Source organism: Procambarus clarkii, chromosome 80 (genome assembly GCF_040958095.1).
Source record: "Procambarus clarkii isolate CNS0578487 chromosome 80, FALCON_Pclarkii_2.0, whole genome shotgun sequence".
NCBI classification, from domain to species: Eukaryota; Metazoa; Arthropoda; class Malacostraca; order Decapoda; family Cambaridae; genus Procambarus; species Procambarus clarkii.
The window spans coordinates 15,018,690-15,038,112 of NC_091229.1; the positions used below are offsets into that span (position 1 = coordinate 15,018,690).

The 19,423-nt window shown below is 43.8% G+C and overlaps 1 protein-coding gene across 2 annotated transcripts in view; it reads right to left on the minus strand.

The window, feature by feature from the left end:
• Positions 1-4,224, minus strand: part of LOC138357763 (cylicin-1-like) — a 15,546-nt gene extending 11,322 nt beyond the window's left edge. Inside the window, exon 1 of one of the 2 annotated variants that reach the window (XM_069314780.1) lies at positions 4,070-4,224. Coding sequence is in view for 1 of the 2 variants with exons in the window: in XM_069314779.1 (XP_069170880.1) it covers positions 1,475-1,501 (27 nt within the window). In the remaining variant the exon portion in view is untranslated. Of the gene's footprint in view, positions 1-1,474; positions 1,836-4,069 lie in introns of those variants that run through there. The other variant, XM_069314779.1, reaches the window with a different exon arrangement.
• Positions 4,225-19,423: the final 15,199 nt, after the last annotated feature.

Sequence of the window (19,423 nt, forward strand, 5' to 3'; positions counted from 1 at the left end):
GGGGGGGAGGGGTGCTGTGAAGGGGGGGGGTGCTGTGAAGGGGGGGAGGGGTGCTGTGAAGGGGGGCGCCACTAGACGCCCTTTGATCCAATGTCGCCTGACGATACACAGCCTAAGGGCAGCGGATGTAGGCTAATAACCCCCTTGTGCTAGCCTGCCGTTGGGGTCAAACTACTGTGTTCGCATTAAATCTTCATCATGATATACGAATTGTGTATTGTCATGTGAATTAGTCGTCTGACGTGTATGTGTATATTTACTATTTATATGTGCAGAATCGAGCTATTAGCTCTTGGTCTCCGCCTTTCTAGCCAATTTATTTGTCATATATTATGTCTAGTGCATATATTTCTCTCTAACACACGCACACACACACACGTTCCCAGAAAGCAGCCCGTAGCAGCTGTGTAATTCCCAGGTACCTATTTAGTGCTAGGCGGACAGGAGCATCAGGATGAAAGAAACTCTGTCCATTTGTTTCCGCCTCCGATGGGGATCGAACCCGGGCCACAGGACTATGTATCCAGCGTGCTGTCCACTCATCCACCAGGCGCCCTGGCGTGTGTGTGTGTGTGTGTACTCACCTAATTGTGCTTGCGGGGGTTGAGCTTTGGCTCTTTGGTCCCGCCTCTCAACTGTCAATCAACTGGTGTACAGATTCCTGAGCCTACTGGGCTCTATCATATCTACATTCTAAACTGTGTATGGAGTCAGCCTCCACCACATCACTGCCTAATGCATTCCATCTGTTAACTACTCTGACACTGAAAAAGTTCTTTCGAACGTCTCTGTGGCTCATTTGGGTACTCAGTTTCCACCTGTGTCCCCTTGTTCGCGTACCACCAGTGTGTGTGTGTGTGTGTGTGTGTGTGTGTGTGTGTGTGTGTGTGTGTGTGTGTGTGTGTGTGTGTGTGTGTGTGTGTGTGTGTGGTCAAGGGAGCTGTTGGTGCTGGAGGTTACCATCGCCAGGACTGACCCTCCGAGTCACCGCTAAGCATCAAACTTTCATCTCACGATCGTCTTGATAATTTGATCATCTTCCTGACCTTGAACTCTGCGTGAACTTCCGCCCGCTCCGTCACCTTGCGGGCTCAAGTGGCTTTGTTTGTGGTCCCTTTGTGCTTCCTCACTTTATTTGTCGCTACTCTTTCTCCTGACATATATATATATATATATATATATATATATATATATATATATATATATATATATATATATATATATATATATATATATATATATATATATATATATGTTTGTTTATTGTATTTGTCTCTAGTGAAATGAATAATTTTGAATGGAGGTGGTTATGAGAGAAGGTACCACTCACACCCTCCCTCACACCCTCACACCCTCACACCCTCCCTCACACCCTCACACCTTCACACCCTCACACCCTCACACCCTCCCTCACACCCTCACACCCTCACACCTTCCCTCACACCCTAGCTAGGAGCTTGGCTCCTAGGCTCACCTTTGTGGTGTTCTTCCACAGGTCCATCAAGCACAAGCGGGCCGTCAAGATGTTTACTCACAGCCTCCATCTTGCCTCGCGTCTATCGACTTGTCTACGTATTGTCTATCGCCTCGTGTCGCCCACCAGGCAATAGACAATTTGTTATATTAATCCTCGAGGATTTGGTTCAGACGGTAGAGAAGGTGGACTGTCTATGCGGCGAGAGTGGACACCACCACCGCGGGGCCGAGCCTTAACCAACCACTTCCCACCACACAATGGGGGCAATTACCACCGCCCCAGTCAACACGGCGACACAATCAGAATCCCGTGGCGACGGAGTCAGAATTCTCTCGTTGTCTCCAATCAACAAAAAATGTTTAGATGCAATTCCTTAGTGTTTTGTGTTGAACTTGAACTTGGATGTTCAAAGGATTTGGAAAGAATAGGGTGGGGATGGGGGTGGTGGCGGGGGTGGTGGTGGGAGGGGGGGGGGGGGTGGGGGTAGGAGGGGGGGGAAGGTGAAATTCTGGAAGAGGATGTATTCACCTAGTTGTGGTTGCGGGGGTTGAGCTCTGCTCTTTCGGCCCGCCTCTCAACTGTCAATCAACTGTTACTAATTACTATTCTTTTTCCACACACACACACACAGGAAGCAGCCCGTAACAACTGTCTAACTCCCAGGCACCTATTTACTGCTAGGTAACAGGAAGCATCAGGGTGAAAGAAACTCTGCCCATTTTGTTTCTGTCATCAAAGGGGATCGAACCCGGACCGTAGGATTACGAGTCCAGAGCGCTGTTCACTCAGCTATCAGGCCCCGTGGGAGCGGTTGACCACTGATCGTATACCTAATTCTCAACTGATTATAATCATAAATCTCTAGTGATTATACTCTTAACTATCCAGTGAGTATATTCTTAACTCTCGAGTGAATATGATCTCTAGGTCCTCTCTTCATGACTATATTCTTAACTGACTATAGTGATGATATTAATATACAATGGTTATATTCTCACCTGTTGACTATATTCTTAACTATCTAGTAATAGTTATACATTAAACCAATTGGGGGAAAGGGGTTAAGCCCCCCTCCCCCCTTCCCTTCAGCTTGAGTTATTTGGAGCCACTACTTCCCCCCCTCTCTTCAACCCCTCCCCCCTTACCCCCCCCCCTCCCAGGTGTTCCAGTGACCTATTTATTGCGTCGAAACTGTCTTCAAGTCTCTTGTAGTTGTTGGTATGGTTTCTGACCGGTTATTGGTGGTGGTGGTGGGGGGGGGGGGTAAACATGCTGGTCATTTCTCACATCCTCCCATGATTCTAAACTGCTATATCATTATACGGAAAACTATTCACTGACGGTCTCGCTTTATGCAGGTCGGCGTTCAATCCCCGACCGTCCAAGTGGTTGGACACTTCCGTTCCCACATCCCCCGTCCCATCCCCAAAACCTTTATCCTGATCCCCTTCCAAGTGCTATATAGTCGTAATGACTTGTCGCTTTCCCCCTGATAAAACCTTTCTCTGACTATATCTTCAAATATCTATAGATCTATCGGGTCCTAATCTATCCATAGATTATATTCTCATCTACTGATTGTATAAATATATAAATTTTATCATTTATAGTTCATATAAATATGAACTGTCAACAGTTCATATTCTGAACTGTCTAACGCTTATATTATAAAATATGAAGCGATCATCCACTGATCTGTCTACTAATATCAAATTTTTTTTAGTGAAATCTCTGAAGAAATTATCGAACTTTTATCTTCCAATTTAAATAATATTTTGCTCTTTAGAAAGTTTTGTTTAATGATTCAACTTGACGTATTACGTCTGAACGCCCGCCTGCGTCAGACGTCTGAACGCCCGTCTGCGTCAGACGTCTGAACGCCCGTCTGCGCCAGACGTCTGAACGCCCGTCTGCGTCAGACGTCTGAACGCCCGTCTGCGCCAGACGTCTGAACGCCCGTCTGCGTCAGACATCTGAACGCTCACCAGCGCCACACGTCTGAACGCTCACCAGCGTCAGACGTCTGAACGCCCGTCTGCGTCACACGTCTGAACGCCCGTCTGCGTCACACGTCTGAACGCCCGTCTGCGTCAGACGTCTGAACGCTCGCTTGAGTGAAGGAAATGTCGGGACTAACGGCTGTGAAAACCTATTGTGTATTCAGGGTCACAAAGAGCGCTTGGTACTGTTGTGACCCTGAAGTTGTAACTGTTGTGACCCTGAAGTTGTAACTGTTGTGACCCTTTACTTGTAACTGCTGTGACCCTGAAGTTGTGACTGTTGTGATATGTATATACAAGTACTTGATGAACATGTAGGGCGTCAAGTAGCTGCGTAAGGCGTCTCAAGAAACATGAATATTCCCGTGGATAAAGTCCCCATCAGCGCCATACAACATCCACCTTGTATCCGAGCGCGACGTTGTCTGACAAGATTCCTTCATATCCACCAGTATCTGGGCGGTCGAATATGATCTCTCAACAGTACGATTATATCCACTCGCATCTACAAACGTTGTATATAAATATATATATATATCCATCTTCACCACAGAGACAATATCCAACAGATCCAGCAGACGACGGTACGCACCTCTGTCTCACTCCAGGACCTGGGAGCAACTGAGGCTATCCACCCCAGGCCGCGGGTTTTATACTTGACCTAGAGAGGAGTTCGAGTCGGACTTCACGCGGGAGAAACTCGGTCCCCGCGCCGCGAAACCTGTTGGTAATGAGGTCACCGCCAGCAGGAGAACAGTTAGCTTGGGTGGCGGACGGTGGGGGATGTGGTCGCTGGCGCTGGGTGTGGAATCTGGTCGCTGTAGCGAGGTGGGTGGCTGTTCGCGCCAGAATTCCATCTGTGCCTGGCACTTCCGACCGCCTCTGCTTTCCATTTTTGATTTACTTCGGCGTAAAAATAGATTCTTGGGCGCATAAATAGGCGCTTATGAGGTACTTGAGCGCATTCACTATCTAATTGAAAGTTTTAGGCGCATATAATTGTAATTATCAGTTACTTAGAGGCGTATATTGATAATTGTTAGTTACTTAGAGGCGTATATAGATAATTGTTAGTTACTTAGAGGCGTATATAGATAACTGTTAGTTACTTAGACGCATATATTGATAATTATTAGTTACTTAGAGGCGTATATAGATAATTGTTAGTTACTTAGAGGCGTATAGATAATTGTTAGTTACTTAGAGGCGTATATAGATAATTGTTAGTTACTTAGAGGCGTATATAGATAATTGTTAGTTACTTAGACGCATATGTAGCTAAGTGTTAGTTACTTAGACGCATATATAGATAACTGTTAGTTACTTAGAGGCGTATATAGATAACTGTTAGTTACTGAGACATGTGTAGATAACTGCTAGTTAATTAGGCGCATATGTAGCTGTGTTAGTTACTTAGAGGCATATATAGATAATTACTAGTTACTTAGATGCGTATATAGATCATTGCTAGTTACTTAGTTGCATATACAGATAATTGATAGTTACCTAGGCAATTAATAGATAATCGATAACTACATTAATATCTAAATTATTAGTTAACATCATACATAAATAATTACTAGTATCTTATGCTCATAAAAAATTAGGAGCATGAAAATATACTAGTTAGAAGCATGCAAATATACTAGTCAGATGCATGAAAATATACTAGTTAGGAGCATGAAAATATACTAGTTAGGAGCACGGAAATATACTAGTTAGGAGCATGAAAATATATGCATTAGTTACAAAGGCGTTTTGAGGTGAGCAGCGGGTATTGGGCACGTGGGCTGCATGCTAAAGATGGGTAGCTTGCCGGACTTGGTATGGCGGGAGGGTCGCACGCTGGCTAATGCGGTCGGCTGGTCACTCACCACCGCCGGCCCCAACCTGCCCCAGCGCACAGGGTTCTGTGGGATGAATGTAGCCCACACAGCCCGCCCCTGGTGGGTATGGGGCGTGCAGCTCGCCCCTGGTGGGTATGGGGCATGCAGCCAGCCCCTGGTGGGTATGGGGCACGCAGCCCGCCCCTGGTGGGTATGGGGCATGCAGCCAGCCCCTGGTGGGTATGGGGCACGCAGCCCGCCCCTGGTGGGTATGGGGCATGCAGCCAGCCCCTGGTGGGTATGGGGCACGCAGCCCGCCCCTGGTGGGTATGGGGCATGCAGCCCGCCCCTGGTGGGTATGGGGCATGCAGCCTGCCCCTGGTGGGTATGGGGCATGCAGCCCGCCCCTGGTGGGTATGGGGCACGCAGCCCGCCCCTGGTGGGTATGGGGCATGCAGCCCGCCCCTGGTGGGTATGGGGCATGCAGCCTGCCCCTGGTGGGTATGGGGGTATCGTGGGCCGCAACTGACCATGGCCTTGGCTGCGTGGGTGACCCAGTTGTGGTGCAAGTGGCCCCAGTCAGCATCAACACACTTCATCAATTGATCATAAACATCATATGCTCTTCCGTCAACTGGACGGCAGTGAAGATTTGTTATTGTTGGCAAGTGCTAGTGGCATTAGTGGTAGTTGTGGTGGAGGTGATGTTGTTGTGGTGATGTTGTTGTGGTGGTGGTGATGTTGTGGTGGTGGTGGTGATGTGGTGGTGATGATGTTGTTGTGGTGGTGGTGATGTTGTTGTGGTGGTGGTGATGTTGTTGTGGTGGTGGTGATGTTGTGGTGGTGGTGATGTTGTTGTGGTGGAGATGTTGTGGTGGTGGTGATGTTGTTGTTGTGGTGGTGATGATGTTGTGGTGGTGGTGGTGATGATGATGTGGTGGCAGTACTCACCTAGTTGTGATTGTGGAGGTTGAGCTCTGGCTCTTTGGTCCCGCCTCTCAATTAGCAATCAACTGGTGTACAGATTCCAGAGCCTACTGGGCTCTATCATATCTACATTTGAAACTGTGTATGGAGTCAGCCTCCACCACATCACTGCCTAATGCATTCCACCTGTTAACTACTCTGACACTGAAAAAGTTCTTTCGAACGTCTCTGTGGCTCATTTGGGTACTCAGTTTCCACCTGTGTCCCCTTGTTCGTGTACCACCAGTGTTAAACAGTTTATCTTTATCTACCTTGTCAATTCCTATGAGAATTTTGTAGGTAGTGATCATGGCTCCCCCTATTCTTCTGTCTTCTAGTGTTGTGAGGTGCATTTCACACAGCCTTTCCTCGTAACTCATGCCTCTTAGTTCTGGGACTAGTCTAGTGGCATACCTCTGAACTTGTTTCCAGCTTCGTCTTGTTCTTGACAAGGTACGGGCTCCATGCTGGGGCTGCATACTCCAGGATTGGTCTTACATATGTGGTATACAAGGTTCTGAAAGATTCCTTACTTGTTCCTGAAGGCTGTTCTGAATATTTGCCAGCCTTGCATATGCCGCCGATGTTTTACTTTTGATGTGGGCTTCAGGAGACAGGTTTGGTGTGATATCAACTCCTAGATCTTTCTCTTTGTCCGTTTCATGAAGGACTTCATCTTCCATTCGGTATCCTGTGTCTGGCCTCCTGTTTCCACTGCCTAGTTTCATTACCTTACATTTACTCGGGTTGAACTTTAGTAGCATTTGTTGGACCAATCATTCAGTTTGTCTGGTGATGTGGTAGTGGTGGTGATGTTGTGGTGGTGGTAGTGATGATGGTGATGTTGAAGTGGTAATGATGATGTTATGGTGGTGGTGGTGGTGATTTTAACTTTTTTTTATTTTTTGCCCCGAGGGGCGAGTTTATTGGGCAGCGCCACTCATCCTGTGAGTGGACACACCGCCATAGTGACAGTATTGGGCAGCGCCACTCATCCTGTGAGTGGACACACCGCCATAGCAGCATGTACAACACTCCCCAATAAGAAGAAAACCCGCTGGGTTGTTCATCCTGTCACTTGTACCCAGACACAGCTGGGACTTGCTTAAAGCTCCTCAAACAAGAAGATTGTCAACCCTTAAAATCTTACGTTATCTTGCGGGTGCAAAATGGGGAAAACTTTTAAGAACAGTATCAATATTTGACAAATAGTGTTTTCCTAACTCAAACAATGTGGGGTTTATTATTCTACACACACACACACACACACACATATATATAAATATATATATATATATATATATATATATATATATATATATATATATATATATATATATATATATATATATATATATATATATGATATATATATGTATTGTATTGGAGGGGACCTACATTCCCTCCAATGCGTTATGTGTGGTTTCCTCCGAGGCTATGGGTCCCCCTTCTTCCAGCCAGAGGTGGTACTCCCTTCCCTATTTTATAAATATATATATATATATATATATATATATATATATATATATATATATATGTATATATATATATATATATATATATATATATATATATATATATATATATATATATATATAAATATATACATATATATATATAAATATATACATATATATATATATATATATATATATATATATATATATATATATATATATATATATATATATATATATATATATATATGTCTCTCCTACTTCGACAGGGTGAACTGTCAAAGTAGGAGAGCCTCTATCGCCACAAGTTGAAGGAGGAGTCTCTGTTATCAGAAGCTGAGGGAAGAGCCTCTGTTGTGATCGGAGGCTCTTTTGCTCTAGCCTGACAATATTTGACGTTAAATGGAATTTTCTTCACATCAAAAACTGTTTTGGCTGTAGTGATGACCACTCATTACTGCCTCCAGTGATAGTGGTGGTTGGGAGTGGTGGTTGTGGTGGTGGGAGTGGTGATTGTGGTAGTGGGAGTGGTAGTTGTGGTGGTGTATAATGCGTTGATGATTGCTGCAGTGATGGGGTGTTGCTAGAGTTTTTTTTAACAGCATAATTGTCGACATTGTCAGAAGTGTTTGGTGGTGTGGTAGCAGTGACAGTGGCGGTGGTGATGGTGGTAGCAGTGACAATGGTGGTGGTTGTGGTGATGGAAGCATTGATGGAGTTTGTTGTGGTGATTGTGGGATCAGTTATAGCGGTGACAGCCGTTGTTGTATCACTGATTTTGATTGTTGTTGCGGTAACTGTGATGGTGGATGGTGTTGAAGCAGTGATCAGGGCTTGTGGGTTGTGGTAGCAGTGATGGTGGTGGAAGTTGTTGTAGCAGTGATATTTGTGTGGTTGTTGAAGCAGTAATAATGGTGTTATCGTAGCACTGAAGGTGATGGCAGTTATAGCTGCTATACAAATTGTTGTGGAAACAGTGATGGTGGTTGAGCAGGAGAAGGTGGTGGTTCCCACATCAGTGATGATTGTGGTTATGGTATTGGTTATCGTGGCGGGTTATGGCAGCAGTTATAATAATGGTTGTCGTATCAGTGTTGACGGTCGTGGTGGTGGTAGATGAGGTAGATATGATATGGCTCCTCTTCTACCGTACAGTGGCCCTGGGTCTACTATCCAGAATATACTCAGTAGTAGGGATGACACCTTAAACGGCCCATTTTTTTCTGGGGGGATGGGCCGTTTACGGTGTCGAGTTTCCTGATATATATTAAAAGTCGTGTTTAGCACTTCAGGTTTCCGGATAAATTTCTGATTTGGAGTTAAAGAGTTCTTATGCAGGAAATTCAGACCAAAAATCACTCATACGTTCTTAAAAGATTCTTATGGAGGAAATTCAAAAAAATTTCGGAGTTCAGGTTTTTATGAAAATATTTCAGAGTTCATATATTCATATAAGTTTATGTACGAATTTATGACCGAAATTTGGAAAAAGATCATTTTCAGAGAATATGTTCATAGAAGTTTTGTTAAGGAAAATAGACATCTTAGCAGTAAGTTTTAGTTTTTATATCCATTTACAGCTATTTCATATGTAAAGACCAAAAATTATTCAGAGACCATTTGAAGACCGAAATTTACCGAAATTTGAAATATTATTTTGGACCCAAATATTGTCAGAGTCCAGTAAAAAGGCCTAAAATATTCAAAGTCCAGTGCATGACCGAAAATTAGTCAGAGTCGTTTATGCCCAAAATTTGACAGAGACCATTTTCAGACCAAAAAATAGTTAGAGTCCAGTTTGTAGCCAAAAATATTCAGAGTCCATTTTCAGACTAATTTTCATCAGAGTCTAGTTTGAGACCTAAATTTGACAGAGTCCAGCTGTAAGACCGAAAAATTAGTCCCGTAAAAGACCAACATTATTCAGAGTCCAGTTAAAGACCAAATTCGTTAGAGACCGCTTTTATAAGTGTAGTTTTGCCACTAAGACCCAATTTTAGCCCAATTTAAAACAGTCATAATTCAGAGGTAGTAAATAGGATCCAAACAATTACCGAACTCTAGCTCCTGTCCCCTCTTTAACCCCTCTCATATCTTCGTTAATAACTTATCAATGTCCCTGAAACTTAAGCCCGCTGTATTTCAGACACGGTAAATAATATCCAAACAATTACTGAGCTCCAACTCCCGTCCCCCACCTTAGTTCCCTCGCGTATCTTTGTAAATACTTTTTCAATTTCCCGGAAATTTTATAGTCATATTTCAAATGTAGTAAATCAAATCAAAGCAGTTATCAAGCTGCAGCTCCGGTCCCTCACCTTAGTTTCTACACGTATCTTCGTTAATAACAAATCAATTTTCATGAAAAATAAACCTGATAACTTCTGAGTAAGTAAAGAAAACACAGTTAACAAACTCTAGCTCTTGTCCCCCACCTTACTTCTCTCTCGTATCTTCACTAATACCTAATAAATTTCCCTGAAATTTTAAACATTGTTATTTTGAGCATAGTAAAATAAAGCCAACTAATTACTGAGCACCAGCTCCTGTCCCCTGCCTTCATCCACGTCTCGTATCTTTGTTATAACCTGATCAATTTCCCTGAAATTTAAAACAGTCATATTTTAAGCATAGTAAAATAAAGCAAAATAATTACTGACCTCCAGCTCTTGTCCCCCACCTTAGTTCATTTGCCTTAATTTAAGGCAGACATACTTCTAATTAAGTAAATAAAGAAAAATATTGTTACCGAACTCTAGCTCCTGTTCCCTGCCTTAGTTCATTTGTACAAGTTAATTATTGGCAGCCCAATTCCCCCTGGGGTTTTTAAACCCATTTGAAGAAAAAACATTTCAGATCCCAGTAAAATATATCAAAAAGCAAATACCGAGTTTCAGCTCTTGTCCTCTAAACTATGTTTAAAATTTCAGGGAAATTGATTAGGTATTAATGAAGATACGAGAGAGAAGTAAGGTGGGGGACAAGAGCTAGAGTTCGTTAACTGTGTTTTCTTTACCTATTCAGTTAGAAGTTATCAGGTTTAAATTTCAGGAAAATTTATCTGTTATTAACGAAGATACGTGTAGGAACTAAGGTGGGGTCCCTGAGCTGGTGCTTGTTTACTGCGTAGATTGATTTACTATGGTTGAAATATGACTGTTTAAAATTTCAGGGAAATTGAATAAGTATTTACGAAGATACTCGAGGGAACTAAGGTGGGGGACGGGAGTTGGAGCTCAGTAATTGTTTGGATATTATTTACCGTGTCTAAAATACAGCGGGCTTAAGTTTCAAGGACATTGATAAGTTATTAACGAAGATATGAGAGGGGTTAAGGCAGGGACAGGAGCTAGAGTTCGGTAATTGTTTGGATCTTATTTACTACATTGGAAATATTACTTTTTAAAAATTGGGCTCTTAGTAGCGAAACTACACTTATAAATGCGATCTCTGACGAATTTAGTCTTTAACTGGACTCTGAATAATTTTGGTCTTTTACTGGACTCTAATTTTCGGGCACAAACTAGACTCTATTTTTTGGTGCTGAAAATGGTCTCTGTCAAATTTTGGGCATAAACTGGACTCAGATTAATTTTCGGTCATGAGCTGGACTCTGACTAATTTAAGTCTTTTACTGGACTCTGACGATATTTGGGTCCAAAACAATCTCTGTCTCATTTCGGTCTTATGTAGTCTTTGAAATTATTTGGTCTAAAAATGGTCTCTGTCATACATGGGTCTAAAATAATCTCTGTCAAATTTTGGTAAATTTCGGTCTTCAAATGGTCTCTGAATAATTTTCGGTCTTTACATATGAAATAGCTGTAAATGGATATAAAAACTAAAACTTACTGCTAAGATGTCTATTTTCCTTAACAAAACTTCTATGAACATATTCTCTGAAAATGGTCTTTTTCCAAATTTCGGTCATAAATTCGTACATAAACTTATATGAATATATGAACTCCAAAATATTTTCATAAAAACCTGAACTCCGAATTTTTTTTTAATTTCCTCGATAAGAATCCTTTAAGAACGTATGAGTGATTTTTGGTCTGAATTTACTCCATAAGAACTCTTTAACTCCAAATCGGAAATTTATCAGGAAACCCGAAGCGCTAAACACGACTTTTAATATTTATAAGGAAACACGACACCGTAAACGGCGCATTCCCCCAGAAAAAAATGGGCCGTTTAAGGTGTCATCCCTACTACTATACTCTACGGTACAGTGACCCCCGGCTCTTCCGTCCAGAATATCCTCTACGGTACAGTGGCCTCGGCTCTTGCTTGTTAGCCTGGTGTCATGTAACCTGGATTACAGCTACTGAAGAACCGTTCAAATGACCACTGATTAGTATGCAACTAATTGTTCAGTCACCGACTCGTTTGCAGCGTGAATATTTTACCTGAGCTGTGAACTCTCAACATCCCCATCTCCCGTGTGTGTGTGTGTGTGTGTGTGTGTGTGTGTGTGTGTGTGTGTGTGTGTGTGTGTGTGTGTGTGTGTAGATGTCACTACCATTATGTTGGCTCCCATTAACGTCATTAAGTGTGTGTGTGTGTAGTTGTTACCACCATTATGTTGGCTCCCCATTAATAGGATAACTTGAACAGTTAAGTGCCAATTGTCCATTCAGATTTGGCACCGTCACTTAACTGTTCATCCTTTTTTTCACCGCTGTCCACCTCGATTATCCCTGTGTCTCGTACCTGTTCATCTTTCTTCACCTCTGTTCATCCCTGTTCATCCCCGTGCCCCCGTTTTCCATCCTGTTCATTCCTCTTCAACCCTCTGCACCCCCGAGAACTTTTGATCAATTTGTTCACCATTGTTCACCTTTGTTCATCCCTGTTCACCCGTGCCCGGCTGGTGGAGTATGCACTTTGGAACCCAAAGCATCTGTGAATCAATAATTCAGAACAATATCTTCTTGGTTAAGGTAACTGGTTCCAGCACCTGGTTAATGATCTTAGGTCAACACCTGCAACGATTACATATGTGCTGTGCAGTGGATAAATGTGCTGTGTAGTGTATAAATGTGCTGTGCAGTGTATAAATGTGCTGTGCAGTGGATAAATGTGCTGTGCAGTGAATAAATGTGCTGTACAATGTATAAATATACTGTCCAGTGTATAAATGTACTGTACAGTGAATAAATGTACTGTCCAGTGTATAAATATACTGTCCAGTGTAGAAATGTACTGTGCAGTGTATAAATGTGCTGTGCAGTGTATAAATGTGCTGTGCAGTGTAGAAATGTACTGTGCAGTGTATAAATGAACTGTGCAGTGTATAAATGTGCTGTGCAGTGTATAAATGAACTGTGCAGTGTATAAATGTGCTGTACAATGTATAAATGTGCTGTGCAGTGTATAAATGTACTGTGCAGTGGATAAATGTACTGTGCAGTGTATAAATGAACTGTACAGTGTAGAAATGTGCTGTGCAGTGTATAAATGAACTGTACAGTGTAGAAATGTGCTGTGCAGTGTATAAATGAACTGTGCAGTGTATAAATGAACTGTGCAGTGTATAAATGTGCTGTACAATGTATAAATGTGCTGTGCAGTGTATAAATGTGCTGTGCAGTGTATAAATGTGCTGTGCAGTGTATAAATGTGCTGTACAATGTATAAATGTGCTGTGCAGTGTAGAAATGTACTGTGCAGTGTATAAATGAACTGTGCAGTGTATAAATGTGCTGTGCAGTGTATAAATGTACTGTGCAGTGTATAAATGTGCTGTACAATGTATAAATGTGCTGTGCAGTGTATAAATGTGCTGTGCAGTGGATAAATGTGCTGTGCAGTGGATAAATGTGCTGTGCAGTGTATAAATGTGCTGTGCAGTGGATAAATGTGCTGTGCAGTGGATAAATGTGCTGTGCAGTGTATAAATGTGCTGTGCAGTGGATAAATGTGCTGTGCAGTGTATAAATGTACTGTTCAGTGTATAAATGTACTGAACAGTGAATAAATGTTCTGTGCAGTGTATAAATGTTCTGTCCAGTGTATAAATGTACTTTACAGTGTATAAATGTACTGTGCAATTTATAAATGTACTGTGCAGTGAATAAATGTATTTGTGGGAACCGACCTGTGAGATTTATATTTATTTAATTTATATGAATTTATATTTACGTTAATTTATATACTTCGATAGCAATTTGTATAATGATAAGTGGACTGTATTTCTGCAATAATCTCTTAATCTCACAAATCGATCCTCTACACTTTAGGGGGGGTTTATATTTATATATATATATGCAGCCAATCAAACTACAGGAATTAACTACATACATTGAAGAGGTTCCTTATCTTATAGTACAGCAGGTTAGTCCACCAGGTATAACTAGGGTGTAGACACCAAATTATCCTCTTTGAGGTAGCTTCCATATCACCCAGTAACTGGTGCACAAATCTTGCTTCCTCGTCTTGACCTGTCAAAAGTGCGCTAGCTGTGAAGCCAGAATCCTATATATGACAAGTATTTCAGAGAAAACTGTACATGGAACATGAAGACCTGGCTTAATTACCTTTAGTTTGAGGCTTCCACGTGATCTAACCGGGTCACCCTATATCCTGACATTAATGGCCATAAATGAATGATAAACGGGTTTCGGATAGACACTTAACTTGATATGTAGACAGCGTGTTGAAAAATGGTACACCTTTGGTTTCCATAACACTACGTCCAAGTAAATTTAACAGGAGCCGAATTTGCTCCTGTGTGAGCCTCTGGTCTAGTATAAACCATGGCTGTTTAACACTCCATACTATTGACGTTACTGGCCGACATTGTCCAGAATGATAGGAGCCGAATTTGCTCCACACGTCTCGGAGGTGACACAACAATGGCTGCCTTCCTTCCTCACTCCCTGACGCCTGGCCTACTTTGTCCAGATTTCAGAAAGTGATAGAAGGGTCACATTTACTCTACTTTAATATTGATAATTAAGTTAATTTATATAAGATGTTTTTATGATGGTAAAGTCCAAAGACTAATGTATTTAAGAATAATTCCCACCATAATAGGTGGTGAATTATAATAGTATGTGGTGATGATATCCCGTTTTCTATAGACGGTAATTCCACTACAAGTTACGTTTTCTATGGGTAACTTGTTGGTAATACAGCTATTATTATCTGTCTGTATGATATTATTATTAAATGGTGTCGGATTTTCCGACAGTATTGTGCAGTGTATAAATGTACTGTACAGTGTGTATAAATGTACTGTGCAGTGTATAAATGTACTGTACAGTGTGTATAAATGTACTGTGCAGTGAGTATAAATGTACTGTGCAGTGAGTATAAATGTACTGTGCAGTGAGTATAAATGTACTGTGCAGTGAGTATAAATGTACTGTGCAGTGAGTATAAATGTACTGTGCAGTGAGTATAAATGTACTGTGCAGTGAGTATAAATGTACTGTGCAGTGAGTATAAATGTACTGTGCAGTGAGTATAAATGTACTGTGCAGTGAGTATAAATGTACTGTGCAGTGAGTATAAATGTACTGTGCAGTGAGTATAAATGTACTGTGCAGTGAGTATAAATGTACTGTGCAGTGAGTATAAATGTACTGTGCAGTGAGTATAAATGTACTGTGCAGTGAGTATAAATGTACTGTGCAGTGAGTATAAATGTGCTGTGCAGTGAGTATAAATGTACTGTGCAGTGTGTATAAATGTACTGTGCAGTGAGTATAAATGTACTGAGCAGTGTATAAATGTACTGTACAGTGTATAAATGTACTGTACAGTGTATAAATGTACTGTACAGTGTATAAATGTACTGTACAGTGTATAAATGTACTGTACAGTGTGTATAAATGTACTGTGCAGTGTATAAATGTACTGTACAGTGAGTATAAATGTACTGTACAGTGTATAAATGTACTGTGCAGTGAATCCTTAGCTATTCATTATTCACATCATCATTACCATTTATCACCAATAATGTTATTAACATAATAGTAATTATGCTTGTAATGACCACTTTCGAAAATAATGATGATCATTATACACATTCATCATAACAATTTGTTAAACAAATAATTTGCATAAGTATTGTGGCTTGGTTGTTGTTTACTTTGGCAGCACCTGCTTTGGTGGCTCTTTGTGGCTTGGTTGTTGTTTACTTTGGCAGCACCTGCTTTGGTGGCTCTTTGTTGGCTCTTCCTCCCTCGGGTCCTTCTCTACGCTGCCACCGTCATCACACACGCTGCTGGATGGCAGACATTGTCGCCTCCTTTCCTACTTTCTTGTGGGTCAGGTGTACTGTTGGTCTCTCTCTCTCTCTCTGTCTCTCTCTGTCTGTCTCTGTGTCTCTCTCTCTCTCTCTCTCTCTCTCTCTCTCTCTCAACTACACTTGTTCCCCACCGTGGAAGGAGTCTACTTTTAAAATAGTAATAGAAATTCTTCCAGTGAAAAAAGACTGCCTGTGATCCAACAATTCTAAAGCGCATCCTTAAAAAGCAAATGAGCAGCTTTGCAGTAGCAGGAGCCACCCACATCTTCACAGACGGATCGGTGGACACAGAATATGAGAGTGCTGGCGCTGCTCTTTGTACGGACAGTGAACAGGCCTAAGGGAGACTGGGAGGACCAGTATCATCAACCCAAACTGAGCTGTTTGCCATACAACAGGCATTCGCATATGTGATTGCACAAAACACTCAAAATGCTATCATACACACAGACTCAAAAGCTGCACTTCAAATACTAGGACAAAAACAGTGAAAAAACAACGTTGAAATAATTACCACCGTTTTGTCTCTTGGAGCAGTAGCTAAAGGCACAGGACTCAACATAACCCTAAACTGGATCCCATCCCATGTTGGAATCCCATTAAACGAGAAAGCCGATGAAACTGCTAAATTGGCCACTAGTCATCCAGTGATCCACAAAACAATTCAACTTCGCATAACAACATCACCAACAAACTCGTTACACCTCAACAAACCCGCCCTCAACAAACCCGAAGGTTCGCCCTCTGCCAGCCGCACCAAGACACAAAAGTCTTCCCTGGTTGAAAAGTTGGCGCGGGTTCTATGAGGCTGCTCAGCCACCGTCTTGGCGGCTGCTTACGTCTGGTTTAGACGTCGAGAAAGGTGTTCATTGCTGTAGTGTGGCGCTGATGTTGATACTGTAGTGCAGATCTGTTGTTGCTACGTCAGTGTTATTATTGCAGGACTCGGCCTCTGACTGAGCTAAGCATAAAGAAGTTTAAATGAACAAATCCACAGGGGCCGTGACGAGGATTCGAACCTGCGTCCGAGATCATCCCAAATGCTGCCTTAATCGACTGAGCTACGACATGGTATAAGAATTGCAACCAGAAATTCTACTGAATTTACTTGGATCCTGCAGCCTCTCCGAGACACAAACCAGGGTTTTACACAACTCCCCCATGCACTCGAGCTATGTCAATAGGCCGTTCTACCTCTTCGCCATTACTTTATTACACACAAATATCACAGTAGCGTGATGCATCAAATGAACAAATCCACAAGGGTCGTGAGCAACGTTCGAACCTAAGTCCGAAAAGTATACCATGTCGTAATTCAGTCGATTAAGGCAGTGTCTGTGATGGTCTCGGACCTAGGTTCGAATCCTCGTCACGGCCCTTGTGGATTTGCTCACCTACTGGCCACCAACAGGTCACTGACTGGTCACCTGCTGGTCACCCGTTGGTCACCCGCTGGTCACCCGCTGGTCACCGACTGGTCACCAACTGGTCACCAACTGGTCACCTGCTGGTCACCTGCTGGTCACGAACTGGTCACCTGCTGGTCACCAACTGGTCACCTGCTGGTCACCCGTTGGTCACCCGCTGGTCACCCTCTGGTCACCCACTGGTCTCCCACTGGTCACCCACTGGTCACCAACTGGTCACCTGCTGGTCACCCACTGGTCACCCACTGGTCACCCACTGGTCACCCACTGGTCACCTACTGGTCACCCACTGGTCACCTACTGGTCACCCACTGGTCACCCACTGGTCACCCTCTGGTCACCTACTGGTCACCCACTGGTCACCCACTGGTCACCCTCTGGTCACCTACTGGTCACCCACTGGTCACCCACTGGTCACCTACTGGTCACCCACTGGTCACCCACTGGTCACCCTCTGGTCACCTACTGGTCACCCACTGGTCACCCACTGGTCACCCTCTGGTCACCTACTGGTCACCCACTGGTCACCCACTGGTCACCCTCTGGTCACCTACTGGTCACCCACTGGTCACCCACTGGTCACCCACTGGTCACCCACTGGTCACCCTCTGGTCACCTACTGGTCACCCACTGGTCACCCACTGGTCACACACTGGTCACCCTCTGGTCACCTACTGGTCACCCACTGGTCACCCACTGGTCACCCACTGGTCACCTACTGGTCACCAACTGGTCACCTGCTGGTCACCCACTGGTCACCCACTGGTCACCCACTGGTCACCTACTGGTCACCCACTGGTCACCCACTGGTCACCCACTGGTCACCTACTGGTCACCCACTGGTCACCCACTGGTCACCTACTGGTCACCCACTGGTCACCCTCTGGTCACCTACTGGTCACCCACTGGTCACCCACTGGTCACCCACTGGTCACCTACTGGTCACCCACTGGTCACCTACTGGTCACCAACTGGTCACCTGCTGGTCACCCACTGGTCACCCACTGGTCACCCACTGGTCACCCACTGGTCACCCACTGGTCACCAACTGGTCACCTGCTGGTCACCCACTGGTCACCCACTGGTCACCCACTGGTCACCCACTGGTCACCTACTAGTCACCCACTGGTCACCCACTGGTCACCTACTGGTCACCCACTGGTCACCCTCTGGTCACCTACTGGTCACCCACTGGTCACCCACTGGTCACCTACTGGTCACCCACTGGTCACCCACTGGTCATCCACTGGTCACCCACTGGTCACCCTCTGGTCACCTACTGGTCACCCACTGGTCACCCACTGGTCACCCACTGGTCACCCACTGGTCACCCTCTGGTCACCTACTGGTCACCCACTGGTCACCCACTGGTCACCCACTGGTCACCTACTGGTCACCCACTGGTCACCCTCTGGTCACCTACTGGTCACCCACTGGTCACCCACTGGTCACCCACTGGTCATCCACTGGTCACCCACTGGTCACCCACTGGTCACCCACTGGTCACCCTCTGGTCACCCACTGGTCACCCACTGGTCACCCTCTGGTCACCCACTGGTCACCCACTGGTCACCCACTGGTCACCCACTGGTCACCCACTGGTCACCTACTGGTCACCAATATGTTCTCTCCAACAATTAGGTGCAGGTTGTGCACTAATAATGCAGTAGAGACCCAACAAATAACAAAAACCCGACCTTATACACTCCTAAGCCTAATGTTATCTTATCTTGAGGTTATCTTGAGAAGATTTCGGGGCTTTTTAGTGTCCCCGCGGCCCGGTCCTCGACCAGGCCTCCACCCCCAGGAAGCAGCCCGTGACAGCTGACTAACTCCCAGGTACCTATTTACTGCTAGGTAACAGGGGCATTCAGGGTGAAAGAAACTTTGCCCATTTGTTTCTGCCTCGTGCGGGAATCGAACCCGCGCCACAGAATTACGAGTCCTGCGCGCTATCCACCAGGCTACGAGGCCCCCAAAATATGTTGCAAAATATGTGTACCGTACCAGTCC